General features: G+C 42.3%; 1 protein-coding gene across 1 annotated transcript in view; it reads right to left on the bottom strand.

The window, feature by feature from the left end:
* PKN1 (protein kinase N1) overlaps positions 1 to 16529 on the bottom strand; it is a 90679-nt gene extending 74150 nt beyond the window's left edge. Inside the window, exon 1 of the mRNA XM_060764391.2 lies at positions 16108 to 16529. Coding sequence (XP_060620374.2) covers positions 16108 to 16128 — 21 coding nt within the window. The 5' untranslated portion in view covers positions 16129 to 16529. The remainder of the gene's footprint in view (positions 1 to 16107) is intronic.
* Between the last annotated feature and the right edge of the window lie 929 nt (positions 16530 to 17458).

Here is a 17458-nt window from a genome sequence, read left to right as displayed (position 1 = left end):
TATTGATATCTACACACACACACTGTGGTTTCACTTGTCTTCCTAACCAAATCTAATCTCAAGATCCTTTGAGTGGGGCTACCCCATAGTTTCACATTTCCTTCATATTGGCTGATTACTGGTGTGTTCCCCCCCCCCCCCCCCCTCTGTGATATTTGGAATTCTGCACTGCAGGCAATATTTAATTATGTTCAAGTCATATAAATTCTAATATCTGTGTGGAAGTAACACTAACCTAATAATGTTTAGAGGACTTGAAATTCAAGTCTAATTAATTCTGCCGTGCGGATGGAGGGCAACTAAGAGATAGTTTCATAAGATAAGGTCTAGAAATAGCTAAACAGGAACTAAAAGCTGGTTCTGTAACTAGTGAGATATTGTTGATGGAAAGCAGGGCCTTCTGTTTAACAGGGAAGGTGACTAATAGAGTTTCTTCTTGGCTGATCTGACTTGCCTTGAGACATGTCGCCTGGCCTGCCTGTTGGTTAAAAACAAATGCATACTGCTTAGAACTAGGAAGCATATTGACGTTATGCTGTACAAACCATGTGCATGCTTACATTGAATAGGGCTTGACTCCTTAGCCAAATGAACATGTTGGGCACCCTAGCCTTACAACACGAACTTCTACGTTGCTTCAAAGATATTTACTACCAAGTATGTGGGCAAAGAATTGTACCTAAAGCAACATAGATGTGGCAGACAAAAAGCAGGTGAAACAAAGTTTCCTTACCTTTAAAGTGTGGCACCATATGTGGGAAAGAGATAAAGCCACATATAAAAATGTATCATTCACAGGACCAAGCATCAAATCTCAGGACCAAGCATTATGTCTTAGGCCAGCGTTTCTCAACCTGGGGGTCAGGATCCGGGGGGGGGGGTGTCAGAGGGGTCACCAAAGACTATCAGAAAACACAGTATTTTCTATTGGTCGTGGGGGTTCTGTGTGGTAAGTTTGGCCCAATTCTATCATTGGTAGGGTTCAGAATGCTCTTTGATTGTAGGTGAACTATAAATCCCAGCAACTACAACTCCCAAATGACAAAATAAATGCCCCCTCCAACCCCACCAGAATTCAAATTTGGACATATTGGGTATTTGTACCAAATTTGGTCCAGTGAATGAGAATACATCCTGCATATCAGATATTTACATTCCGATTCATAACAGTAGCAAAGTTACAGTTATGAAGTAGCAACGAAAATAATTTTATCGTTGGGGATCATCACTGTCTTAAGGGAGCCCCCGGTGGCGCAGTGGGTCAAACCCCTGTGCCGGCAGGACTGAAGACCGACAGGTAGCAGGTTCGCAGGGATAGGCGGATGAGCTCCCTCTATCAGCTCCAGCTCCTCATGCGGGGACATGAGAGAAGCCTCCCACAAGGATGATAAAAACATCAAATCATCCGGGCGTCCCCTGGGCAACGTCCTTGCAGACGGCCAATTCTCTCACACCAGAAGCGACTTGCAGTTTCTCAGGTTGCTCCTGACATGACAAAAAAACTGTCTTAGGGAAAATTCTCTCTTCTCTGACCCCTGAGATAAGGAGTGGGAACGGGGATTTCAAGTTATGGTTGTATTCCTTATTTGTTAGATTTATATGAAAGGTATACTCTTGTGTATCTGCGGTTGACACTTAATGCATTAGACCTGAAGACAACATCAGGGTGGGCCCCTATTACATCATTATTGCAATGCTATCATAGCCCATCCCTCTGACATCTAGTCTCAGGTTTTTGGACATAAAATCTTATACCCTTGGATAGTCCTGACTTAGCTGCTCACAGGTCAAGAATAGATGCTACAAAATAGGGCAAGTAGGGAACAGTCAACCTGTGGCCCTTATCCAAATTCTGAAGCCCTAAATGCACCCTGATGCCCCACAACGATGCCAGAGACCTACAAAAAATTAATGGGGGGAAGAACTTGCACAGTGAACCTACTTTTAAACCCCCTACCCCACTTCCAAACCAGCCATCTTCCAACAAACAATGGAAGGCAGAAGTCTAAAAGAAGTTGTTTTCACTCTTTTGATTGTTCTAAAACAGTAAACATTTTCAAAAGGGCCGGGGTTGCTTGAGTCCGTGGGGATCTGGGGAGTGCATTTTGCCCTATCTTGTTTTACATTAAAAGCTTTCCTGAGAGACCAGTGGGGTATCAATACAATAAATACATTGGAAAGATCAAGATTAGTTAGTTCTGTCTCTTACCAAGGCCCATATTACCATGAAATGAAGATATGCATATTTTCCATCCAGGCTAAAAATAAAAAAAAAAGAAAAATTAAAGAAAAGCCTCAAGAGGATTCAAATTTGCCTAAAAGAATAGACAGCTGTGTGGGCAGCCCCCTATCTCTCCCCCTTTTTTTATTCTGCTTCCAGCTGCTTTCTCACCTAGAAAATAAATACCCAGGAGACTCTTTTCAACCGCTAGTGAGCAAGAAAACTTTTGAACAGAAAAAAACATATAGAAAAGGTTCAGCGGCTTCCCCTCCCAGCATTCATCCACTCAAACTTTCAACCTCTCAATATTGCTTATGGTTAAAAATAAAGAGTGAAAGGGATAACAACAACAACAACAACAACTTTATTTTTGACCCCGTCTCCATCTCCCTGAAGGGACTCGGGGCAGCTTACATATAACAAAAAGTGCCTAAAATAATGCATAAAATAAACATACAGTACAATACAAAAAAGTAAAACCCATAGCATATAAAACAACAATTTAAAACTCAGAACAATGCCCAATAACCTATGGTGGCAACTGCCATAAGACATGGCCAAACTGTAAACAAGGCAAGAGAATGGGATCATGGAAATTGCAGCTAAGGAACATTAATTATGTATTTATTTACTCTATTTCTATCCCGCCTTTCTTTACCCTGAAGGGGGCTCAAAACGGCTTTACATATGGCAACTATTCAATGCCTCTGGACAACAAACAGTTAGAATACACTTACATTAAAAATTAAAATTTTAACCATATTGGTGTCTGATTGTGTGTCACATCTAGGTTGGTTCTGCATCAGATGGACGAGGGGGACACTGTGTATTACACAACTGCATAACCATGTAACCTGTAAACCGTGGAAAAATCCATGAGACCTGCAAAACTTGGACACAATAATCTAGGAAGAGGCATGGAGAAAACAGCACCGTCACTGTCACCCATAAGGTTAAAAGTGAGGCTTTCAATAAAATACAAGGCAGTACAACACAATGCCACATAGAGTAGGAGCATGCTCAACTCCCTATCACACAGCATTTAACTAAAAGAAGCAACCTCATTCTTCTCATTGAGGGTCAAAGAGATTACGAATATGCCTATGTAGGCCAGTTTCAAACCAGATTCAATAGTAACAGCTTCTATCTAAGGGACCTTGGAAATGTACAGGCTGAACAGCCCTGGAACAAAGGATTCTTAGTTTGTTCCCAACATTATGGCTCCTGGGGCTGTCAGGAGGATATTGCAACAAGAAAATTACTTTAAAATTGATTTAAAATGTATAGTGTAACATATGGGAACTGGTTCCCACAAGGTCTTGCTGAGAGCTTGAAACAGAAAGGGGGGGGGGGGATGAACAGCATCTTCTGGAGGTCGGCCAATGTTTGCAGCCACCAAGCAATCCCTCTCACAGTTTGCTTTTTAGAGTTTTTCTCACTCCCAGACACACAAATCTACTCCACCACCTTCACACCCCTTTGAGGGGTACACATTGTTTGACAAAGCCACAATTCATCATCATTTGTGAAAGAAATCTGAGAGGGAAAGAAAGGAACCAAAACTCTGCAATCTCAAAGAGGAATGTTTGATCCTCTCTGTTACTTCTCGGTGAATTATGCCCTTACAAAATTCATCCCACCCTCAGCGAATTAATAAAATTAAACCAACACTTTCATTCAATCCAGCAATTACACTCTTGGATCCTGCTCAGTGTTTCCACACCCCGCAGTGAGCACACCAGGCAGAAATCAGCCTCCATCCATGGCAGCAGCCACCATGCAACTGTGACACTAATAAGCACCTTGTAGCCACGACTTTTCACTACACTGGAGGGAAAGCCATAATTTAAGTTTCCCTCCAAATCATGAGGAGGTTTGGCTCCAAAAAACCAGCCAAGCACAGCTTTACATTCGATTCATACACAGAGCAAAACACCAATGCTATGAGAGACAATGCTCAGAGGGAAGTAGAGGGTTAGTATCATGGCTCCCACAAAGAAATCACACTTCTGTTGTATTAGGTAGTTATTGAGGGGAAGTAAGATTTAAAGCTAATTATAGATTCATCCAGTTGTCCTGATGCGGCTGATGTTGGTGCTTAATTCCCAGTTTCTTATTTGTGCAAACATGTGAAACAGAGAAATCTGAACCAACCCATGAGGTTTGAATGGCCCTTCACCCCAAAAACTGGGAACAATGAACCAACTTCAGCCTTATGTTGAGTTGAAAAAAGTAAAGTAGGTATTTTTTTCCTTTAGAAAAAAATAGAAAATATATTCTGTCATCATAACAGAAAATAGCAACATTAATATGTTGCAGTAGTGCAGCAGGTTAAAAACACTGAGCTGCAAAGCTTGCTGATCGGAAGGTTGACGGTTCGAAACCATGAGACGGGATCAGCTCCTGTTGTTAGCACCAGCTTCTGCCCACCTGGCAGTTCAAAAACATGCAAATATGACTAGATCAATAGGTACCACTTCAGCGGGAAGGCAACGAGGTCCATGCAGTCATGACAGCCAAATGACCTAGGAGATGTCTATGAACAATGCCAGCTCTTCGGCTTAGAAATGGAGATGAGCACCACCCTCCAAAGTCAGACTCGACTAGACTTAATGTCAAGGGAAAAACTTTACTTGACCCTATGGTGAATTTCTATTTGAAGCTGACCACAGAATAATTCTGGAAGTCCTAGAGATTCCTAGACAAATGTTCTCTCTCAAAATCTCTCAAGGTCCTCCAGGGTGACTGGATGAAGTTGACCATAAAATCACACTGGGGGACCTAGAGATTTCCAGAGAGAACATTTAAAATCAAATCTATGAATGTTCGAATTCCCCAAAGTAAAACTGAAAATGTGGAGAGCCAGCTATATAGTATTCATGCTACTAACATTTCTTGATGTAACTGATTAACATTGTAACACACCAAAGAGGGACCAGAGGGACCTGATTTGCTCATTGCCATTAAGCAAATGGACACTAACATTGTCCAAATGTGTACATTTATATTACAGTGTACAACACTGTAAAGCTTTCCAAAGAATTATTCATGTACTCGCTTACAAACTTTTTCATAAAAAGGAAGAAAATGCAACACTGATATTAATCTACAAACACTGTATTATATTGCCAGTGAGTTTAAAATGAAATGTGACTGAATGAAGGAATGGATTAATGAATAAAGAAGGACTCCTTAGGTAAGTATTATTTGCAAATCAGCAGAAGAAATCTATTATCCAGTCATTCATTTAGATTACAATCTCTAGGTATATTTATTTAAAGTATGCCTGTATTAAATTAGCTTGAAACAAGATGTTCCTTCTGTGAGTATATTCATGAGACAGCAATGTATTCACACCTGTCCAAGATAATTACGACTGTAATTTGCTCCTGCCGTGGGCCAGAGGGCACCAGGCTCAATTTGGCCAGAAGGACTGCCAGCAGGGTGCCAACAGCACCAAATTGGCCAGAGGGCCCCAACACCAATTACCCTAGCAAACCTCCATTCCCCTCCATTCTACTTCCTTTGACACCCAATTTGTCCAACGCTGTAAGTAGAGGTCTTTATTTGTTCCAGTTCGGATTGCTATTCTTTGGAGAGAAAGAGCACGTGCTTTCGCATACTAAAACCACAAAATCCACACGAAGATTTCCCAGTACAGAAAAATTGTTCTCAGTACAAATTAAATATTTCAGATAAGTTTCTTTACACAAATAAAAAAGGGAAAGGAATTCTTAATGGAGGATATATTTCTACAGAAAGTTTCCATCCAGCAGGCACATAATACTGCCTATGCTTGCGTCAGTGGCAGATATATTATAACTGGAACAGTACAGAGGTTGCTAGAAAGGAGTTTAACTACATTATGAGTCTACACGGACCATATAATGCGGTTGCAAACAGTGTAGATGGTGCCCAAGAGATTCCTAGAGATAATTTTATTATGTGATTTAACCTGTTTTAAACAATGTATTTATGTGTGTTCGGCATCTAATTGTTACCAATCTGTACGCCACCCTGAGTCGCCTTCAGCTGAAAAGGGTGGGATAAAAGTGTGGCAAATAAATAAATAAATACATACATACATAATTTTGCTCAGGTTAAATTTTTTAAAAATTTTCGGTTTTTCACTTTTGTGGGGGCTTTACATCCACCCTTAACCTCAGTGAATATGGTGATGGCAAAGAGGTAAAAAGTTCTGAATACTCTCAGTGACAGAACCTTGGAACTTGTTGGCAAATGTAAGGAATCAATTAGTATATGTGTCAACTATAAAATAAGATGCATGAAGCTGATTAGTCGGGAGTAGGCTGAGCCTGGGACTTTAGGATACTGTTACATTTTTATTCAGGCTTGAGCTATGCAGGTGCTCAGGGAGAAGCAGAGAGAGACAGAGTTTGGAGTGTACTCTCACTTCATGAACTGCTGAAGGAATATTATCCAAATGGACAAAGAAAGACCATTTTAAATCTCTCATAAAAGGACATTATGTGAATTGATGCAACTGACCACATTGTACATACAGTATGTTGTTCTGAACTACAAAGAGTAAACTTCTTGTTCATCTACATGGCATATTTTCTTTCTCTGGCAAGGCAGTGTGTGGACTGATCAAACGTGAACTACATGTGGTTTATTTTACATTATGCCACAGAACTGACTGGTGCAAAGCTGGCTTAATTCTAAGTGACACCTATGACTTTGGGTGATATGTGAGATTATTGTTCTATTAACTGGAAACAGGAACCACAATGCTTCCCAATGTAATGCATATATAAGTATAAGATTGTCAGGGAAATCCATTAGAGTTACATTTGAATTCAAAGGAGGAAGAAACTTCTTGACCCATAAAGGGTTTGATTTTGTTGTTGAACTTTGTTATACTACTTCCAATAAAAGTGTTTTTTTAAGGAAATTGAAAGGAAAAGACATGAGGTCATGGAGGTTATTCTAACAGCACAATTATAAAAGCTTGTGCAGGATATCAGGAAAAGAACCATGAAGTTTATCTGCTCACCAGCATAGTCCAAATTCAATGCCTGAGAAACAATGAGGAAAAAGAAGGGAGCTTCCTTTGGAAAATGGAAGTACCATCCAAATGAGAAAAATGGAAAAGGGACACAAACATGCATAAAAGAGACTGGTAAACTCATGTTCTGCTGATAGGCATCCCACGGGCAACTGGTTGGCAACCATCAGAACACAACTGGGTCTTGGTCTGACCAAGGAGGACTCCTCCTTACGTTCCTACAATTAAGGATGTAAATGAAAGAAGAACCTTGACAGCAATCCTCCTCTCAGTCTTCTTTCAATGGAAGATACAGGGCCTTTTCAGTGATTGCGGTCAGGCTGGAGATACATTTTCATTCAAGCAGGCTTCGAGCAACTTGGCTAGATTGCAATAAAGGGTTTTCTTTTTGCTGGGTGAATTATTTTATTTTCTTCAGTAATGATCATTAACTGGCTTTCAAGTTGTTTAATGTCTGAATGAAACTATTTTCTCCACATTTGAGGTTTTGGGAAGAAACAAGCAACCAAGCAAGAGGCATAAAATGCACATGGTATGGACCAAGTTTCTAGGGAGCACATTTTCCTCATCTCTCATAACACTGGAAGTCAGAACCATGCAGTGAAGCGTAACAGTGGCAGATTCAGACATCATGTGTTCGATACTATGGAATTTACTCCAACTAGCACAAAGAGTGCCACCAAATTGTTTGACTTTTCAAGGTGAACAGACAAATTTATAGAGGAGGATAATATTTCAAATGGTCACTGATCATGAAGTGTGTGCTTACAGTATGTATATGTATCTCTCCTCTGCTTTCTGGGACAATATACCCTCAAATCCTATTTGGTTAAGAACGTGAGCAAAATATTTATTTTACATTCATGTCCTGCTCATGGACTTCCCACAGGAATGCAACTGGCAATTGTATGAGCAAGAATGCAAGATTAGGTAGGAACTGGATCTGATACAGAAAGGCTTTTTTGTCCTCATTACTGGTCCTAGGCAGAGAGAACACTCATGTTTGACACACATTATTGTGTGTTAAAATGTGAATTGTTCTGACAAGATTTTTCCTCAGCCATGAATTTGTTACATAGTCTTAGGCGAAACCACTATGTCATGAGATTAATAGTGGCTCGCAACAATCATGTAAGGATTGCTGACATAGTGTTCTCTTGAGACATAACACTAAATCATGGTTTACTGAGGCCCCTTCCACACTGCCCCTATATCCCAGGATCTGATCCCAGATTAACTGCTTTAAACTGGATTATATCAGTCTACACTGCCAGATAATCTGGGATAAGCAGAAAATCTGTGATCAGATCCTGGGATATAGGGACAGTGTGGAAGGGGCCTGTGACTCCCTGAGAAGGCTACTGAAAAGGCTTCACAGTGTTAAACTTTTTAGAGGATGCCGTCACACTGCAGTTAATCTTAATTATAGTTAGTGGATATAAGACAAGTTCAAACAATGGTTTACAAAGCTGACTTCTTTTCACTAACTAATTTTTTTAAACATTTACTACCTTTTAGGGTTGAAGTGATATTGCGGCTACTCTAACATGCCAAGCTTCTTCTCTGGACCAAAAGTGTGAGGACAGGGACCGTGTGAACCTGAGGTCTACTACAGCCGATCCCTTAATGCTAAATCATGCTTCAGCATTATTTGCAAACTGATCCTGTGCATGTGGACAATTGAAAGCATTCTGGCCAGTATCCAATGCTAGACATTCACCATGGAACAGCAAAATCCAGTGAAAGCAGGAAGTTAGCAACCTCCGCTTCCCACTGAAACTCACTGAGTTCTATAAGGCTGGGAAACCTTCCCAGCGGTTGTTTTCGTGCAACTCCACTGGTTGCTACAAAAGGAGAAGATAATGATGTTCTATCATACTAATACTACAGTGCCAGGTCCTGATGCTTTCCAGAATCCTTAAGGTTTTAAAGTTAGAAACCCAGTTTTTCCCCAACAGAATAAAAAATGAATGCAGTCCTTTCCATCTCTTCTCCTGAGATCTCTGCATTTACAGCATCCTACTTACATTTTCGCTATACAATAGAATTCAAATAGTTTTGCATGAACTTTTTGTAATTGTTGTAAAGGTGCGATACTATGAAATAAGTAGGTCAAGATGAGTGAATCTCACTTGTGTGTAAAGAGTGTCTGCATCATTTTCTATAAGCTCCTGCAGGGTTTAAGAATATAATCAATATTGTTTGGTCTTTAACTTTTCCTATTAAATTATTTCACATTTTCTATACTGATCTGAACAAACAGCCGGGTGCCTGAGAGGTCCCCTGTGTATTTACCCATTTTCTCTGCTTTAACTCACATGATGGCTTCATTCTGCAGAACTTCCTCAAATGGGCAAAATGAAAGGGGAGAGCCTTTGCAGGCTGAAGTCCTGAAATAGCTTTTAAAGACTTCTAATTCCTTTCTGCTTTTTACAACGTTTTTGTGTCTTTCCTTGACAAATAAACACCTGATTCAGTATCGGTTTGATTTGTGAGAGCCAGTCGTGTCCAACCTGGCTCAGAAGCAAATCCCCCTCAGTTCAGTGAGGCTTTTCCTAGGTAAGCATGCATAGGAATACTGCCATACATAGGTACCCACTCAAATAGCCTGTTGTTAAACTAGGCTTGCCTTCAAACATCTGAAATACTGAGCTCTGAAAATAAAATAATACATTTCTAAACTCTTGTGCAACTCTGCATGCACATACTTTTCAGCTCCTAATCCTTCATGTTTCTCTTGAAGACTGGGATTTGTTACTAAGTATGGAAAACTAGGGAGCCAAGGTCTGAATCTGCAGATTTGCTATTTAAGCTAGAAACCAAGAAACATCTTATCCACAGTGCTTCATAACATTTATAAATATACTCACAGACAAAGATACAGAAGATAAGTAGCACGTTTTATTGGTACAGTACTTTTGCTAGTGAAGAAATGTAGCATCAGTTAAATTTGCATGAAAAGAAGCTAGGATGCAATGGTGTTTTCATCTGGTTGGTGGAGGGGACATCTGGATTCCCTTCTAACCCTTGCCACTTAAAGGTTGAGGAGTAAGCTATATGTTATTCGGCATGTGCATATATTTCTCCCAATTTTTAAAGATGAAGGTAGCTATAGCATATTGCTATGGTGCCTATGGGAAGGAAGAAAGTGATGTACCTTTCCCAGCTAACCACTTTTACCTACCAATGAAGAAAGAGTTAAGCAGCCCCTTTTCTCTTAGAATCATAGAATCACAGAGTTGGAAGGGACCTCGTGGGCCATCCAGTCCAACACCCTGCCAAGAAGCAGGAAAATCGCATTCAAAACACCCTTGACAGACAGCCATCCAGCCTCTGCTTAAAAGCCTCCAAAGAAGGAGCCTCCACCACACTCCAGGGCAGAGAGTTCCACTACTGAACAGCTCTCACAGTCAGGAAGTTCTTCCTCATGTTCAGGTAGAATCTCCTTTACTATCGTTTGAAGCCATTGTTCTGAGTCCTAGTCTCCAGGGCAGCAGAAAACAAGCTCTCTCCCTTCTCCCTATGACTTCCACTCACATATTTATACATAGTCTTCATCATGTCTCCTCTCAGCCTTCTCTTCTGCAGGCTAAACATGCCCAGCTCTTTAAGCCACTCCTCATATGGCTTGTTCTCCAGACCCTTGATCATTTCAGTCACCCTTCTCTGGACATATTCCAGCTTGTCAACATCTCCCTTCAATTGCGGTGCTCTTCCATTTCATTAATTCATTCAGTGCATTTCTAAGATGCTTTTCCAACACATATGTTCAAATTAATAATAATAATAATAATAATAATAATAATAATAATAGGCTTCTTATACAGAGAATGGCGACAAATACATGTAAATACAGTATACAGAAACAGAACTATCAGAACAGGGAAAATTAAGCCAGGTTTTAATTTGATAAGAGTGAAAAATACTTATGAATAATCTTAAGAAAAGGAAGTTTGAAACTAGACATTTTAAAACCATTCCCAAATATCTCTAGCTCACGCATCGCATATTCCTTTACTTTCACTTACAGGACTTTGCTCTTTGTTTTAATGCATTTAGGACATTGTTACATTTACTAAGTTTTGTCCTCAGATGAGATCATGCTCCTTTGTGCCAGTACAAAACTGTAAAGGACCAAAATTCAACTATCAAAGGAAGTCCTCTTTCCTGTCCCTTGTCTTATGTTTGCCATCGACAAAAACTCATTCTGTCCTGTGGTCTATTGATGTGGCTGCTACCTCAGAAGACTATTGTTTGTTCTTCATTACAGACACCCAAGCTGCACAAAATACAAAATGCAAAGTCAGGGTAAAAGCTTAATCCGATATTTTTGTCTCTTTGAGTTCAATGGGCTTTTGTTGACAGAGCAAGGTAAAGGGCTGACAGTAATGGATTTGATTATCAACACTGGATCTTTAATAATTGAAATGTTAGCTGCACAGTCAAGGAAGAATGGTTTTAGTGCATCGATTTTTAAGCTGGCAACAATCATTTAAACAAGCAGATCAAATGCCAGCTACGATCTTTATGTTGGATGTTACATGAAAAAAGAGGGTTGGCAGATGCCCCATATCTCCAACACAACCTAGTGCCCCAAAAATCATGTGCACACAACAAGGATTTCCTGCAGCAGTATTATAGTCAACAGTCTCCTATTGCGAATTCCTTGGAGGCCCTCTTCCATGGATTAGGCACAGAAGAGCAATGCCTGAAGGATGTTTCCTAGCCAATAAATTTTGCTTTAGGAAGCGCTCCCTCCCACGGAGCTTTGCCACACACCTCCTTGATTAAAAGTCTCACTTCAATACTTTACGCCTGCAAAACTCTCAACCGACAAGGGCTCCCTTGAGCATGTAGACAGAAAAAACAATAAAGTCAAATAGATAACAATGGCAGGAGGAAGAGAAGTTGGTAGTAAGACCAATGGCCATAAAACAAGACAGAGACTGGTCAAATTAGTAGGTCATTAGATCTATTTTTTTTAAAAAAAACTTCATTGTGCATTGGAAAGGAAATGTGAGCCACCCACCCAGGCAAACTGAGAAAGGAACTGTTTCTTGCTTACTGTGCTTATCTTATGAAAAAGAGTTCCTCCTGAGACTCACAGCTTGAATCTATTTTGTTTCACCACTCTAACTAACCCAAAATAAAGTGGAGCTAGGTTCTCAGTTTGAAAGCACTGGAAACTGGATGCTCAGACAAAGATATGGGTCATGCTGAATTAGACCAAAGGTCTATCTAATCCTGCACTAAATTGCAGCGAAAAAGTCCGAAACTAAAATGCCAATGTGGCTAAATGCCACAAACAGGACAGAAGAAGGACAGCATATTTCCATTGATGTTCCCCAGACAGCAACTGAGATCCAAAGCTATACTGGATATTGGAGGAAATATTTAGCCTTAATGCTTTGTTGTCCTGTGACTTCAAATCCATTTTACATAAGGCAACTCTATCATAGGTTTTGGAAAGCCAACATGGTGTAATAGATTGAGTTTAGGAAAAGGACTCTGGGACACCAGCTTTCAAATCCCTGCTTGGACATGGAAACCCACTGGGTGACCTTGGGCACATCAAACATTCTCAGCCTTAGAGGAAGGCAAGAGCAAACCTCCCTAGAACATAGGTTTTCCAAACAGTCCGGTTTAGGATCATCTTAAGTTGGAAATGACTTGAAGATACTCAACATCAACAATTGTCAGAGTTTTTTGGTTAGGTTCATTCCTGGGAGGCTTGCCATTGACATCCTCTGAGGCTGAAAGAGTGTGATTTTCCCAAGGTTACCCACCAGGCTTCTGTGGCTTGAAGAAGAATTCAAATCTCCAGACTCACAGTCCAACATTCAAGTCACTTCACCACCCTTGTGGCATCACCATCATAACTAATAGCAAGTTATAGCAGTTTTCTTCTATGACTTCATCCAATTTGCACCCAAAACTGTCAGAAGTGACAGAAATCATATCATCCTGTGTAGTAAATTTCATGTTTCACTTATGTGTGATGTGAAGTATTCACTTTTGTCACTCTTGCATTTCCAATTTAAGTAATGCATTGGGGGGGCTTTCTTTTACATCCACCTTCTTTACATTATGTATAAGTATACACATTTTATCATGTCTCTTCTTATGTGCTTATTTTCTGAGGAAAAAGTTATACACATGTTCAATTTTTCTCTAAAGTTGTGCCAACCCCCTTGATCATTTATAGTGTCCTTTGATGCACCTTTTCCCAAATGCACCCTTTTCTTTTTGAGTTGTGAGAACTTGAACCATAGACAGTTCTGCACATTCATTTGAAAGCATTAGGATAGCTATAGTTTTATTCTGAATGTGTTTCCTAAAAATGGCAACAGAGAATTTGACATTTTCACAGTGTCATACACCTCATGACGTTTTCTTTGAGCTGCTATCCATCACAACTCCAAGACTCCCTTCTTGGTCAGTCACTGCCAACTCAGACCTCATGGGTATATAGCCAGGATTTCTTGCTCCAGTACACACCACTTGCCATTTGTTCGCACTGAACCATGCTTGTCATTTAAATGGCCACTCTTTTTGCTGTCCTTTTGGTGTCTCCTGAAGTTTCCTGGCCACCTCACCCCCAGCCCCTAAAAGACAGCTAAAAGACAGGTAATATTCTATGTATTTTAACTATGCTGTATCCCACCTCTAGCTTTGGGAAGAGGTGGCTAACAATTATTATTATTATTATTATTATTATTATTATTACTAGCAAATACATGAATAAGAGAAGCACTTCCCCCACTCCACCAAAAGAAACTAAATTCAATTAGCGAATCCCATACAGAGGGTGAGATCTCAACAGAAGAAAGGTTAGTGCAGAAAGTTGAAGACAAACACATTCAAGGACTGGATGAGTTTCTCCTCCTCACCAAAGAGGTGGGAATGCAGAAAAACTGCCACTTTGTTTGGTACAGGTTGAGTATCCCTTATCCGAAATGCTTGGGACCAGAAGTATTTTGGGGTTTATTTTTGGATTTTGTTATCCCATTATTTGTACATATATAGGTAATGAGCTATCTCGGAGGTGGGTACCCAAGTCTAAACAGAGAAATCATATATATATGTCTTATACAAATAACTTGAAGGCTATTTTATGCATAGTATTTTTTGAATAAATTTGAAACAAAGTTTGTTGTCATAGAGCCCTCAGAAAGCAAAAGAGTCCCTATTTCAGGCACCTGTGTGGACAATTTTGCGGTGTATTGTTGAAAGCTTTCATGACTGGACCTCACAACCTCTGAGGATGCTTGCCATAGATGCAGGCAAAATGTCAGGAGAGAATGCTTCTAAACATGGCCATATAGCCTGAAAAAACTACAACAACCTAATGTTGTGGTGTTTGAGCATTCTGGATTAAGGATGCTCCACCCATACTCCATGTGCAAAAAGAAGGAGGTAAGTGTCCATCTCTAGTTCACCCTTCACTCAAGGACACAGACAGATATGGAGACCTGACCCATTGGTGCTCCCTTGCCAGAGAGAAGCCTGAGGAGGTACCCAGGCAGATGATTTGCAATTTCCTTTGAGGAAATGTGAGGAATCCTAACTGCTGAGGCAATGTCTGGGATGCATCCACACCAGGCAGGGGCAAGCTTGGGCCCTCCAGGTGTTTTGGACTCCAGCTCCCACAATTCCTAACAGCTCAGATCCCTTCCTTTCTTTCCTTTCTGCTTAAGTGGCTAAGGTGGAAAAGGAAAGGGCCTGAGGCTGTTAGGAATTGTGGGAGTTGAAGTCCAAAACACCTGGAGGACACAAGTTTGCCAGTGACTGAGACAGATGGTAGATGGCACAAGTTCTGTTTCTCAAAAACTAGAGTTGATAGGGTGAAACAGGTGCTGTTTTTGGAACCTGCAGGCCAAAGAGCCCTGTTACTGGGTATATCGGACCTGCAGAATCCATAAATGGCACCAGTTTCCCCCTATCACCTCTAGTTTTTGAGAAACAGAACATATTTCACCACCTACCATTGATCTGCTTGCCTATAGATCAGGCCTGGGCAAAATTGGGCCCTCCAGGTGTTTGAATTTCAACTCCCACCATCCCTAACAGCCTCAGGACATTTCCTTTTCTTCTCCTTTCCACTTAAGCGGCTGAGGGGGAAAAGGAAGGAGCCTGCAGCTGTTAGGAATGGTGGGAGTTGAAGACCCCCTGAAAATCTCTGAATGGTGGGAGTTGAAGTTCAAAACACCTGGAGGGCCCAAGTTTGCCCAGGCCTGTTGTAAAGTCACTGCTTTGGTTGCAATGGCTCATTACTTTGGACTCTTGTGACCTGCATCTTGCGAGAGAAGCAGCATCAGAGAAGGCCAGGTAGAGACCTTGGCAAAACCAGAACTCCGATGATTCGGCAGCATCGAGCCTTAGCCAAAGCGGTGCCACGGCGCATTAATCCCACACAGTGTAGATGCACCCCTCTCAGACACAGAGGGAGGGCGAGGAGGGCGGAAGGAGGGGATCCAGGCGCCTGGGCAGGGACAGCCTGGCACCAGCTAGGGAGGCAGGGAAAGAGGGAGGGAAGGAGGGAGGGAGAGAGAGAGAGAGAGAGGGTCAACCGCCGCCATCTGGACAGAGGAAGGGGCGGGAAGCCAGCGCGGGAGGAAAGGCGGGTGTCCGAGACGGGCCTGGGAAGAGCCAGAAGGGCTGGGGAAGGAAAGGCTGGGAGAGAAGGCCTGGGAAAAGAAAGGCGAGAGAAAGCAGGACCGGGAAGAGAAAGGCTTGGGAAGGAGGAGAGAGAAAAGGCTGGGGAAAGCAGGGCTAGAGAAAGCCGGGCTGGGAAGAGCAAGGCTGGGAAATGCCTCCCGCCATCTGCCGTCTCCACACACCCCCAAGTGGCTTCTACCTGGAGCGACTCGTTGGCCATCTCTGCTCCTGCTGCTGCTGCTGCTTCTTCTTCTTCTTCCCGCGGCTCCCTCTCGGGCCTCCCCTACAGCCCCGGCCGGGCCGCCCCGCTCTTCCTCCTCCTCCTCCTCCGCCTCCTCTTCATCCCCCGGGCCAAGGGGAGCCGTCCAGCCCCTCCGGGGGCCACGCGGGGAACGAGGAGCGGGGAAGGCTTTCCTGCCGCGCCGCTCTCCCCGGAGAGGGTCTTGTCCCGCCTTATTGTTGCTGCGGGGTCGACCCCGCTCGGCTGGCTGGCTGGCTCTCTCTCTCTCTCTCTCCCCGCGCCCCTCCTTCCCTCCCTCCTAACTTGCCGGGCTGGTCACGTGATCAGAGGGGGAGAGGGAACAGGAGAGAGAGAGAGAGAGAGAGAGAGAGAGAGAGAGAGATGAGTCTGGGAAGTGGAGAGGAGGAGGCACAGCCCCGGAGCCCAGGCAAGGGAGGAGGAGGAGGAGGATGCTGGCCGGGGCAGTGCTTGCAGCAGATGCGGCAGCGATCCTCTCTCTCCCTTTCTTTCTCTCTCTTTCTCTCTCTCTTTCTCTCCCCCTCCTCTCTCTCGGTCTCCCTTCCTTTCTTTCAGGAGCGGATTAAGAGAGATTAGCGGGTGGGAAATTGCGGGGAGGGGGTTAGGGGGAGGCTGGCCAAAGAGAGCAACCCACCCCCGGGCTTCCCAGAAACGAAAGCAGATCTCGTCCCTTCCTCATACAATGACCCGTGTTGTCGAAGGCTTTCATGGCCGGAATCACTGCGTTGCTGTAGGTTTTTTGGGCTATATGGCCATGTTCTAGAAGCATTCTCTCCTGACGTTTCGCCTGCATCTATATAGGGAAGGCATCCTCACAACCTCTGAGGATGCCTGCCACAGATGCAGGCGAAACGTCAGGAGGGAACGCTTCTAGAGAACATGGCCGCAGAAAAACCTACAGCAACCCAGTGATTCCGGCCATGAAAGCCTTCGACAACACGGGTCATTGTCTGAGGAAGGGACGAGATCTGCTTTCCGTTTTTGTCTTTCAGAGATTCGTTCAGCTTTTAAATTATGGTTAATTTATTTGCATTGTGTATGGTTTCACGTTTGTTTTTGTGGGTATTTCTTCAAATTTTATAAGTCATCCTGAGTCCCAATTCCTAGAATTCTGGATAGAATCAGAACCATTGATGGTCCACATCAGCCATACTCAATAGACAGTGAAACCAAGGTCATAACAATAGCAACTATTTGTTTAAAAACACATGTATGGCCATCTAGATATTGCTGTACTCCAGCCTTGGAAACACCTATGACTACCACACCAAACAAGAGTCCAGGAATAGAA

The sequence above is a fragment of the Anolis sagrei genome, chromosome 2 (assembly GCF_037176765.1).
Source record: "Anolis sagrei isolate rAnoSag1 chromosome 2, rAnoSag1.mat, whole genome shotgun sequence".
Taxonomy (NCBI): Eukaryota; Metazoa; Chordata; class Lepidosauria; order Squamata; family Dactyloidae; genus Anolis; species Anolis sagrei.
The sequence above is the reverse complement of the archived record's forward strand: the minus strand, read 5'-3'. Positions and strand labels throughout refer to the sequence as shown.